Source organism: Cebus imitator, unplaced genomic scaffold (assembly GCF_001604975.1).
Source record: "Cebus imitator isolate Cc_AM_T3 unplaced genomic scaffold, Cebus_imitator-1.0 Scaffold145, whole genome shotgun sequence".
In the NCBI taxonomy this organism is placed as follows: domain Eukaryota; kingdom Metazoa; phylum Chordata; class Mammalia; order Primates; family Cebidae; genus Cebus; species Cebus imitator.
The window spans coordinates 3,678,962-3,690,712 of record NW_016107460.1 but is presented as its reverse complement, the minus strand read 5'-3'; the positions used below and the strand labels follow the sequence as shown (position 1 = coordinate 3,690,712).

At 61.9% G+C, this 11,751-nt stretch overlaps 1 protein-coding gene across 1 annotated transcript in view; it reads right to left on the bottom strand.

Moving 5' to 3' along the window:
- LOC108313938 (ATPase family AAA domain-containing protein 3) overlaps nt 1-11,751 on the bottom strand; it is a 26,831-nt gene that overhangs the window by 5,348 nt on the left and 9,732 nt on the right. The window contains exons 6-15 of the mRNA XM_017542589.2: nt 11,153-11,318; nt 10,851-10,920; nt 8,173-8,328; nt 7,524-7,580; nt 6,832-6,957; nt 6,424-6,548; nt 5,557-5,608; nt 4,326-4,396; nt 2,916-3,083; nt 1,132-1,240 (exon numbers count right to left, since the gene is read on the bottom strand). Coding sequence (XP_017398078.1) covers nt 1,132-1,240; nt 2,916-3,083; nt 4,326-4,396; nt 5,557-5,608; nt 6,424-6,548; nt 6,832-6,957; nt 7,524-7,580; nt 8,173-8,328; nt 10,851-10,920; nt 11,153-11,318 — 1,100 coding nt within the window. The remainder of the gene's footprint in view (nt 1-1,131; nt 1,241-2,915; nt 3,084-4,325; nt 4,397-5,556; nt 5,609-6,423; nt 6,549-6,831; nt 6,958-7,523; nt 7,581-8,172; nt 8,329-10,850; nt 10,921-11,152; nt 11,319-11,751) is intronic.

Below are 11,751 nucleotides of genomic sequence, written 5' to 3'. Positions count from 1 at the left end.
AATGGCGCGATCTCGGCTCACCGCAACCTCAGTCTCCTGGGTTCAGGCAATTCTCCTGCCTCAGCCTCCTGAGTAGCTGGGATTACAGGCACGTGCCACCATGCCCAGCTAATGTTATGATTTTTTAAGACAGGGTCTCTCTCTGTCGCCCAGGCTGGAGTGCAATGGCACAATCACAGCTCACTGCAGCCTCGACCTCCTGGACTCAAGTGATCCTCCCACCTCAGCCTCCCAAGCAGCTGGGATTACAGGCATGAACCACCAGACCCGGCTCATGTTTTTATTTTTTGTAGAGATGGGTTCTTGCCTTGCTTTACAGGCTGGTCCTGAACTCCTGGCTTCAAAGAATCTGGCAGACTTGGCCTCCCCAAATGCTGGGAATACAAGCACCAGCCACCACCATGCCTGGCCTCTGCTTTCTTAGCTGTGGAAACAGACCTGGTCCCAAGTGGGGATGGCCTAGAACAGAGACCTCAGCTGACTCAGGATGGGGTTTGAGATCTGGGCTCTTTGTCACAGCGGCATAACCCAGTCTGACTAATACAGTCCCCCAGACACCTGGGCTCCAACGTTCAAATCGAGGTAGTTGGTATTAATCTGACACACATTCCTTCAAAAGCACCGCTCAATTTAGTGACCAGGTTGTCATGCAGCCTCTGTGGACACCCGAGGTGGCGGTGCCTGTGTGTGGCCGTGGTGCCTTCCGCCTCACAGACCTGGTTTTGCTTTTCCAGCGACCCCCAAAGACCAATGCTTTCTGGACGGCCACACCCACACTCCCGTGGGTCCCAGCTCATCAGCCCTGGAGCACCACGGAGCTGCAGGAGGGAAAACCTGGCTTGGGGACAATGAGAGGCCACTCCCACCCATGTGTCTGAGCCCATGAAGCAGGACCAAGCAGAGAGTCCTGTGTGACCATCAGCCATGGACATGGCCCCACCCTCCCGAGGGCAGGAGCAGACACACATTCGAATGGAGTGGCCTAAGGTGGGGCCCATGTCACGTCTGTGCACAGAAATGCCCTCAAGAGAAGCCCCCGCGTGACACCGGTGCTGGGACAGGCCTGGCACAAACAAGCTTCTCCACAGCAGCCAGGCTCCCATCCGGGTGGGCACACCCGCACGGACTCACCTGCCAGGCCAAGGCCAGCTGCGCGATCTCGCGGCCCGACATGCCCTCTGTCAGCCGAGCGACCTCTGAGCACTTCCGCCCGTAGTCAAACTGGGCCAGCTTCAGGCGCCTGGGGAAGGAGCTCCCATGTAGGCCCGCCACGGCAGCGGCTCCCACACCAGGTAGGGCTGGACGACAGGCTGCGGGCCCAGGCCCATGCCAGACACCCCCTGGGGAGGGGCTCTCTTCCTGTGAAAGCCAAGCTCCGCCCCCTCCCCTGCAGGCCTGGCGGGGGGGCTGGGCAGGAAGGGGAAGGCTGCGCCCCAGCCCCACCCCAGCCCCGCCCCCACCCGTGCACTCCACACCCGCAGGGCACATGGCTATCACGCTGGCAGCGGTGGAGCCCTGACTTCTAGCGAAAGCGTCTGCCTGGGGCCACAGAAGCCAGGTCACAGTGCCAGGGCTAGGAGCAGCCATGGGGATGGGAGAGCACAGGGCAGGGGAGGGGCAAAGGGAAACTGAGGCCCAGACAGCCCGGCTCGCACGGAGCAGGTGGCAGCGGAGGGGGCAGGAGGGGTGGCAGGGGCAAACCAGGCTCTTTGGAACAGAGTGGCTTTTGTCGTCACTGGCGACAGCAGGGATGTAGGTCAGGTACACAGGACTCAGAAACCAGGGCCCCGGAGATGCCAAGAAGTGGAGCAGCCTCTTCTCATCTGGAGACTTCCCGACACAGCCGGCGCAGGCGCCAGGGCCTCTCATCACCTGGAGGGCTCTGCCCATGGTGCCTGCTGCACTCGCTGCCAGTGACAGGGAGCCTCAAGGCACACGTGCAGCCGGAGCTGTGCCCACACGGCGCCCACACAGCACCACAGCCTCGCGCACGCCGAGAGGCCCCAGGGCCAGGCTGGCCGCCAGCAGTGAACCACAAGGAGCCTCTCCCCCAGTCCCCACTCGGGGGTCTCAGAGCAACACTCTGCGTCACCTCCCCTCACTGCCAGGGCCTGGGTCTGGCCTGGCACAGGACTTCCTTAAAACCGTCTGCATCGTGCAGGGAGGTGGAAACGAGGCTGGGCGCGGTGGCTCACATCTGTGATCCCTGAGCTTCGGGAGGTCGAGGTGGGTGAATCACTTGAGGTCAGGAGTTTGAGACCAGCCTAGCCAATATGGTGAAACCCCGTTTCTACTAAAAATACAAAAAAACGGGCCGGGCGCGGTGGCTCACACCTGTAATCCCAGCACTTTGCGAGGCCGATGCGGGTGGATCGCGAGGTCAAGAGCTCGAGACCATCCTGGCCAACACGGTGAAACCCCGTCTCTAGTAAAAATACAAAATCAGCTGGGCGTGCTGTGGGGTGCCTGGAATCCCAGCTACTCAGGGGGCTGAGGCAAGAGGATTCTCTGAACCTGGGAGGCAGAGGTTGCAGAGAGCTGAGATCACACTGCACTCTAGCTGGGAGACACAGTGAGATTCCATTTAAAAAAAAAAAAAACAATCAGTGTTTCTTCAGAGAACAAAGACAGAAAAAAACAAACAGGAGGAATAGGAAAGGTCTTAAGTGGCGGTGGCCTCTGCCTCGAAGGCCCGAGAAGACGCCACCAGGCTGTTTCCAGGTGAGGATGAGGAAAGGGGGCGCACCCCCCTGGAGGTGCCTTCGGAACCCTTGGGGCTCACTCGGCCCGAGAGAAACCACAGGGAAGGGAGGCGGTGCCCACCCTGGACACGGGAGGGGCCTGGCGGGTGCCTCTGGAGAGTGGGGCGGGGGGTGGCCCCTGGACAAGGGGGGCCGGAGGGGCGGGACACTTACTGCTTTCCTTCTGTGGCTGGCTTAAGAACATACTTGTCAAAATACATTCTCACCAGGCGCTCCCGCTCCTCCTGCCGCGGCAGGTCGAAGCTGACTATCTCGTCAATGCGGTCGTTGATGGCCCAGTCGAACTGCTCGGGCTGGTTGCTGGCCAGGACCAGCATGAACCTGTGGGACACGGACGGGGACGCTGGGGCTGCCGGCAGAGCTGCCCCGAGGGGGACGGGGGCTCCTCGGCCCCCTCAGGGAGACTTTCCAGGAGACTCTAAAGTGGCAACTTGTGAGCACAGGCAACACCGGAGGATGTGGGCACAGCCCTGGTCACCCTCCTGCCCCACGGCGCCCAGCTGCCTGCCCCATGCCACCCACCCACCCCAGAGCACCCAGCTGCCTGCCTGCCCCACAATGCCCACCCACCCCATAATGCCCACTCACCCCACTCCACCCAGTTGCTCACCCACCCGAGTGCCCACCTACCCCATGGCACCCAGCTGCCCACCCACCCACCCACCGGGCTTCCTGGGGCTTTGTTCTCACCCTGTGTTTCACTTCCCCGCTGACCCTGGCCCAGCCTGAGAGGCGGTGACAGGAACACCACTCCCTCCTGCTGCCTGAGCCCCACTGTGCTCAGAGCAGGGATGAGGAACCCAGAGTCCGTGTTGAGAATACGCCCACGTGAGCCAGGAGCAGGACCTTGGGGGCCCAGGTCAGCGGAACAGGGGAGATGGGACTCAGCAGGGCCCAGCCTTCCTCTCCGGGAAGGACCCGAGTCAGGCTCCAGGGAGCATCTCCTGACAGCAGCTGAGCCAGCGAGCCCAACATGCCTGCGGAGTCAGCCACGGCCCACCAGTGGGGCCTGATCCTCCGTGTAACGTGCAGCTGGAGCTCAAGAGGCCCAGTAAATGAAGAAAACTCAAAATCAGGGGATTTGGGAAGGACTAGGGAGCCTGGCCATAGGCAACCACCCTACTGGTGACCTCTGGGCAGCAGCCCACAGGGCCGCACAAAGATGGGGTGGGCCCCAAGCCTGGAGGGTGCACCCCGGCTCAGCATCCAGGCGTAGGGCCAAGGCCCCAGGCTCCGCCCCAACACACAGGACCTGCTCCTGCCCAGTTTCTCACGGAAAAAAGCCTGTCACCATCTCCCAGGGCACCACACCCTCCGAGGGAGACTCAGCAGGGCCTCAGACGGTGAGACCACCTCCCCTGCAGGCGCAGGACCACAGACACCCAGTGGGGACAGACCTGCTGGCAGCGCACAGGCGTGAGGCCAGGGCGGACCCGGACTCTGCCCAGGAGGCCCGTGTTCCTCAGTGACCCCTGTGCTGTCCCAAGCTAGGACCTTCCCAGGGGACATCCGAAGTGGGCCTGTGCCCTGCCCAAGGGCCCAGGACCCGAGGCGCTTCCTCACTTGCTGCTGTGCTGGCCTGTGCGGTGCAGGAAGGCGTTCAGGGTGGCTCTGAGGTCCTCACTTATCTTCTCCTGCAGAGAGAAGGTTGCAGCCTCAGGCACCAGGAGCAAAGCCTTGTCAACAGCCAAAGCAGAAAGTCCCACAGCCACAGGCCTCCACTGCAGGGATGCAGCGACACTTCCGTGGATCTACACTCAAAAGCTTGACCACGGCCAGGCGAGGTGGCTCACCCGTGTAACCCAGCATCTTGGGAGGCCGAGGCGGGCAGATCACCTGAGGCCGGGAGTTTGAGAGCAGCCTGGCCAATATGGTGAAACCCTGTCTCAACTAAAAATACAACAATTACCCAGTTGTGGTGGCACCTGTAGTCCCAGCTACTTGGGAAGCTGAGGCACGAGAATCGCTTAAACCCGGGAGGCGGAGGTTGTAGTGAGCTGAGACTATGCCACTGCACTCCAGCCTGGGCGACAGAGAGACCCTGTCTTAAAATAACAACTTCATAGCTAGGCGTTGTGCATCACACATGTAATCCCAGCATTTTGGGAGGCTGAGGCGGGCAGGTCATTTGAGGTCAGTTCTTGACCAGCCTAACCAACGTGGTGAAACCCCGTCTCCACTAAAAATACAAAAAACTTAACTCGGTGTGGTGGCAAATGCCTGTAATCCCAACTACGCAGGAGACTGAGGCAGGAGAATCAATTGAATCCAGGAGACAGAAATTGCAGCAAGCCAAGATTATGCCACTGCAAGCCAGCTTAAAGAATAGAACAAGGCTTCGTCTCAAATAAAAAAAAATAAAAATAGGCCGAGCGTGGTGGCTCACACCCGGAATCTCAGCACTTTGTGAGGCCGAGGCGGGTAGACTACAAGGTCAACAGATGGAGACCATCTTGGCCAACACAGTGAAACCCCATCTCTACTAAAAATACAAAAATTAGCCGAGTGTGGCGGCGGGCGCCCGTAATCCCAGCTACCCGGGAGGCTGGGGCAGGAGAATCACTTGAACCCAGAAGGTGGAGGTTGCAGTGAGCTGAGATCGTGCCACTGCACTGCAGCCTGAAACAACAGAGTGAGACTCTGTCTCAGAAAACAAAACCAAACCTCAAAAAATACTGTTTTTTTCACACAAAACTCACAGAGAAAAAGTACTTGAGGAGCAGGCTGTGGCCTGGCCCAGGATGATGCCCACCCCACCACACCCGTGGCCACACAGAGGTTCAGGGACACTCACAGTGGCTCGCTTCCGAAGAAAGGCGTCCGCTTCATCCACAAAGAGCAGGAGGCTGTGAACGAGAGGGTGGCCAGCGTGACGCCAGGAGCAGCGCACAGGAGCATCCGGCCGCGTGGGCAGGTCCCCACAGCGTGCGGCCTCAGCCCCAGCAGGAGCCCTCACTCCTGGATCCGACAAGTCGATCCACCCAGCCTCTGGGCAGCTGACCATGCCCCGGCCTCAGAAGGCCGTGGGGAACCAGCCGCGCACAGGCTGACAAACTCCACAGCCCGTGCAGTGCTGGCGGCCGCCCAGAGCCCACGCCAGGGCAGGACCTTCTAAAGTGAAAGGTCAACGGCCAGAGGGGAGGGTGCCAGCCTTGAGGCACATGGTGCCAACGGGGAAAGCTGGGGCCGCAAGGGTGCCCAGCAGTGCCCTCCCTGGGGTCGCTGTGGGCCCTCGTCCAGGGCACATGCCATGCTGTCTTCAGCTACCTTTCAGATGGTTCCACAAAAAAGGGGCCAGTACCCACACCACCCACACACGTGTTCAAGGGAGGGGCAGCACTGGGGGAGGGATCCGGGAGGGATCCCCCCCCACCCCCGCCCCCCTCCCCCACCCCCGCCCCCGCCCCCCCCACCCCCCTCCCTTCAGCCCTGAGCCAAGGATCCCACTGGCAGCCTCCACAGCTGCGGGCCTTGTGTCCACCAGGGTCCACACTCAGGGGACTTTCCCTTCAAAGGACCCTCTGCCGGGCCTCCTGTGTGGCCACAAGGACAGAGGTTCAGAAAGACCACAAGATCCCGGAAAGCCACCCAGACCCCGTTCGCAGAAGGCAGCCTGCTAGGCCGCCGTGGAAGGCCCGTGCATGCTGTGGGGGCGTCTCACCCGCGCCGGCTGGTGCTGGCCCAGTCGAACACCTTGTGCATGGCGGTCACGCCTTCCCGCCCCATGGGGGCCACGTCCCCGCCTGTCATGATGGCGTAGTCCATGCCCGAGTGCAGGGCGAGTTTCTGCACAGGAAGGGTGTGGGAGACCGAACAGGTGTTCCCTTCGCCTCTGCAAAGCCTGCACACTCCACCCGGAGTCCCTGCCCAGAAGCCACGCCCAGCCAGACAGGTGACGTCCCCTTCCCGGAAGATGGGAGGTGCCGCTGCCCACACCAGCACCCTGAGCCTCCATGAGGGTGGGCAAAGGGCCTAAGCGAGGTCCATTCCCGGGTGGCTGAGTCCCCAGACCCTTGCAGGCAGGTGAGACCCCAGTGGCCCCAGGCCACCATGCAGCCAGGCCTCTCACCTTGGCAAAGAGCGTCTTGCCAGTGCCTGGCGGCCCGTACATCAGGACGTTCCTGTACAGACTCTGGTTCTTCCTGGTGTTCCTTGTCGCTATGGCGATGTCACGCACCCGCGCTTCCAGGCTGGGCTGCCGGGGAGACAGGGGCTTGAGGGACACACTCTGCCCCCATGGACACCTCGGGGGCAGGGGCTTCGGGAATGCCCTGCGGCAAGCTCTGCTCCCCGTAAAGTTACCCAGCCCAGCTCATGGCAGCCTCTGCCGGGGACCCGCCCGGGGATCACGGCAGCCTCTCCCGGGGACGCGCCCAGCGATCACGGCAGCCTCTTCCCAGCAGAGTCCACGCAGTCGCATCTCAAGAACCAAAAGTGCCAGCAAGGGCCACACCCCAGCCCAGCTCCGGGGTCCCCTCCCTGCGCCTCCCCCACCCAGCACACCCCAGCCCAGCTCCGGGGTCCCCTCCCCAAACCTCCCCCACCCAGCACACCCCAGCCCAGCTCCGGGGTCCCCTCCCTGCGCCTCCCCCACCCAGCACACCCCAGCCCAGCTCCGGGGTCCCCTCCCCAAACCTCCCCGACCCAGCACACCCCAGCCCAGCTCCGGGGTCCCCTCCTTGAACCTCCCCCACCCAGCGCATCCCAGCCCAGCTCTGGGGTCCCCTCCCTGCGCCTCCCCCACCCAGCACACCGACTTACACTGAGCACAACACCCTCCAGCGCGTCCTGGGGCCGACTGAGGAGCCGCCGGCTGACCTGCCAGTGGGGAAGGGGAAGCACCACTAGGTCACCTGCCACAGCCACAGCACAGCCCTGACACATAAACTCTTGCTCACACACTGAAATGGAGCTCCCCGAAGCACAGCCAGGACCGGCCAGGAGATGGAACCCTGCCGCTGGCAGACCAAGTGCCCGCTGTTGGGATTAGGAGCCCTTCTTCACCACCCACCAAGTGACCTGTGGAGACCCCTCGCCGCGTGCGGAGAGCAAGCATGTCGGGGGATGGCGAGCGACTCAGCTCCCCAAGGAGGCTGCCAGACACCGTGGCTGCAGCAGCTTCCCTGACAGACGGCGGCACACCCACGTTGCGGGCTGTGCAAGGACCCCAAAGGGCACCCAAGCCCCATCAAGGGCCCGGAGCAGGGGAGACCCAGGCAGGCAGGGGAAGGGTCTCACAGATGCAGACCCCCGAGCTCCAATGCTGGATAGGAAAACCCACACATCAGGCAGCGCACAGGGGCCCATCATCGGGAATGGGAAGGAACAGGATGGTGTGCACAGCTGTGCTCATGGGCAGAAGGGACTCAGCCAGGAACCGCACTGGGGGCGGCCAGGCCCGTGCCGCTACCTGGATGGGGTGCCGCAGCGCCTCCGGCACAGTGACGCGGGACGTCTCCCTCACCAGGGACGGCTTCCCCAGCCGAGCCTCGATGTAGCGGCCGGCGACGGCCGTGGCGTTCTTGGCCGAATAGACCCCGACAGCCAGCAGCGTCAGCCCAGCCACCTGCAGCAGAGACACCGCACTGACGTGCTGCCCCACCCTCCCGCCCTCCTTCCTTCCTGAGTGGGAGACGCATGGAGCTGCCCTCACCCTCTCCGCCATCGGGAGAGGCACAGGGCTGTGTGCTGGCCCCACAGGAACCCGAATTCCCGGCCCCGAATCCCACAGCCACTCGGTTACAGGAGGCAGGCAGGGCCGTCACAGCGCCCTCACTCAGGGCGATTTTCTCTGCAACTGGCAGCACGAATCCTCCGGAGCCCCAGCCGCTGAGCAGGGCCCCGAGCAGACCCAGCTGCATCGGTCACAGGGGTGCACCCTCTGCTACTTTCTTGACCACTAAAAATGGTACTTTCTTCCTGAAAAACGAGGCTAACCCGAAATCTCTAACTTGTTTTAAAAAATCGATTAGACCGGCCTGGGGAGGTGGCTCACGCCTGTAATCCCAACACTTGGGGAGGCCGGGGCGGGCAGATCACCTGAGGTCAAGAGTTTAAGACTTGCCTAACTAACATGAAGAAACCCCGTTTCTGTTAAAAATACAAAAATTGGCCGGCCATGGTGGCACACGCCTGTAATCTTAGCACTTTGTGAGGCAGGTGGATCACCCAAGGTCGGGAGTTTGAGACCATCCTGGCCAACATGGTGAAAACCCGTCTCTACCAAAAACAGACAGATCAGCCAGGCGTAGTGACATATAACTCCAGCCACTCAGGAGGCTGAGGCAGGGGAATTGCTTGAACCCAGGAGGCGGAGGTTGCAGTGAGCTGAGATGGCACCACTGCACTCCAGCCTGGGTGACAGAGCAAGACCCTGTCTCTAACAACAAACAAGTCACCACAGCACAAAGCAGCTCCCTCATGTCCTCACGTGACAACCTCTACCAACACGGGCAGCAACACCATCTGTGACATTCACCATCAAACTGATGCTCACCGCCATGCTGACACCATCACGCTGACACTGCCACGCTGACACTCATGCCACACTGACACCGTCAGGCTGACACTCATCACACTAACAGCATGCTGACACCGCCACGCTGACACGCCACACTGACACCGCCACGCTGACACTCATCACACTGACAGCATGCTGACACCGCCACGCTGACACTCATGCCACGCTGACACCGCCACACTGACACTCATGCCACACTGACACTCATGCCACACTGACACTCATGCCACGCTGACAACGCCACGCCGACACCACCACGCTGACGTCACACTGACACTCACCGTCAGGCTGACACTCATCACACTGACAGCATGCTGACACCGCCACGCTGACACTCATGCCACGCTGACACCGCCACGCTGACACGCCACACTGACACCGCCACGCTGACACTCATCACACTGACAGCATGCTGACACCGCCACGCTGACACTCATGCCACGCTGACACCGTCACGCTGATGCTGTCATACTGACCCTGCTATGATACTGACAGCCACACTCACTGCCACACTGACACTAACCATGATACCACCATCACACTGACACTCACTGCCACACTGTAACTGTCACACTAACACCATCACCCCGACACTCACCACGACTACCTGTCACACTGACACAGGTAGCAGCAAGCACAGCAGTCACAGCGCTGGGCACCGGCAGCACAGCAAAGCAAGCGCCCACACATGCCAGGCACCTACTGTGTGCTGGGCAGCGGGGGACAGAGGGCACAGCCATGCGTGACGTGGTGTGCCACCACAGCAGGCTGGAGCCTGCACACAGAAAAGAGTGCGTCTTTAAACGTGAGAGGAATCTGCCAACTTGGAATTCTCACGGTTTTATGAAAAATACAGGAGATTTTTGCAAAATGGAGTCAGGATGGCCTTATTTTTTTCCCCAAGACAAACCCTCCCTCTCTCCCCAGGCTGGAGTGCAGTGGCGTGATCTTGGCTCAGTGCAGCCTCTGCCTCCTGGGTTTAAGCGATTCTCCTGCCTCAGCCTCCCGAGTACCCGGGACTACAGGCATGCACCACCATGCCCGCCTCATTTTTTATATTTTTTAGTAGAGATGGGCTTTCACGGTGTTAGCCAGGATGGTCTCCATCTCCAGACCTTGTGATCCACCCACCTTGGCCTCCCAAAGTGCTGGGATTACAGGCATGAGCCACCACTCCCAACCACTTTTTTCTGGAGACAAAGGCTCTCTCTGTTGCCCAGCATGGAAGGTAGTGGTACAATCTTGGCTCACCACAGCCACAACCTCCTGGGCTTAGGTGATCCTCCTGCCTCAGCCCCTGGAGTAGCAGGACCACAGGTGCCACCACATCAGCTAATGTGTTATTTTTGTAGTGACGGGTCTCACTAAGGACCCACGCTGGCAACTGTTTCTTCTCCCAGCTCGAGGAGGGAGGAGCGGCGATGGCCAGCAGGTCCGAAGTAGGCTTGCGCCGTGCTGGGAGAGCATCAGGGCCTGCGCACAGTGCCAGGGACAGGACCCAGCTCCAGGAGGCCTCAAAGGCTGCCCCACCGCCACAGGCCAGCGCTGCCCAGGACACGCGTGTTTACCGTGGCTGTCACTTTGTCCCAGTCTGTCACAAAGGCACGGAATCCTTCCCCAAACAAGGTGCCAGCCGTCCTACGGGGGAAAGCAGCCATGTGAGTGACAGGAAGACCTGCGTCACGTGGCAAGAGCAGGTTGAGGGCGAGGCCCGACAAAGCAGACCAGTCCTGCCAGGACAGAGGGGCAGTGTCCGCATCAAGGAGCCAGCCTATAGCGCCAGGCCTGGGAGAGCTGGAAAGCGCCCGGGGACCAGCAACTCACACCTGCGGGGGTGTCTGCGGCCGTCCTGGGCCTGGGCAGCGCTCACCTGATGGACTCCAAGACGGTCTGGCGGTGCTCGGCCGCCTTCAGGCGGATCTGCTCGCGGATGATGTCTGCATTCTCCCGCTCGGCCTTGGCGCGCGCCCGGGCCTCAGCCTCCACCCGCAGCATGTCGTGCTTGTGCCGCAGCTCCATCTCCCGCTCCACGGTGGCTGCCGCAGAAAGAGGCAGAAAAGCTCAGCGCCACGCAGTGCAGCACGTCCGCCCACCCCGCCGACGGGCCCACACCACGGCACGGCCCACGCCACAGCACGGCCCACCCCGCCGATGGGCCCACGCCAGACAGGCCCACCCCGCCGACAGGCCCACGCCACGGCACGGCCCACGCCACAGCACAGCCCACGCCACAGCACAGCCCACCCCGCCGACGGGCCCACGCCAGACAGGCCCACCCCGCCGACGGGCCCACCCCGCCGACGGGCCCACGCCAGACAGGCCCACCCCGCCGACGGGCCCATGCCACGGCACGGCCCACGCCACGGCACGGCCCACGCCACGGCACAGCCCACCCCGCCGACGGGCCCACGCCAGACAGGCCCACCCCGCCGACGGGCCCACGCCACGGCACGGCCCACGCCACAGCAC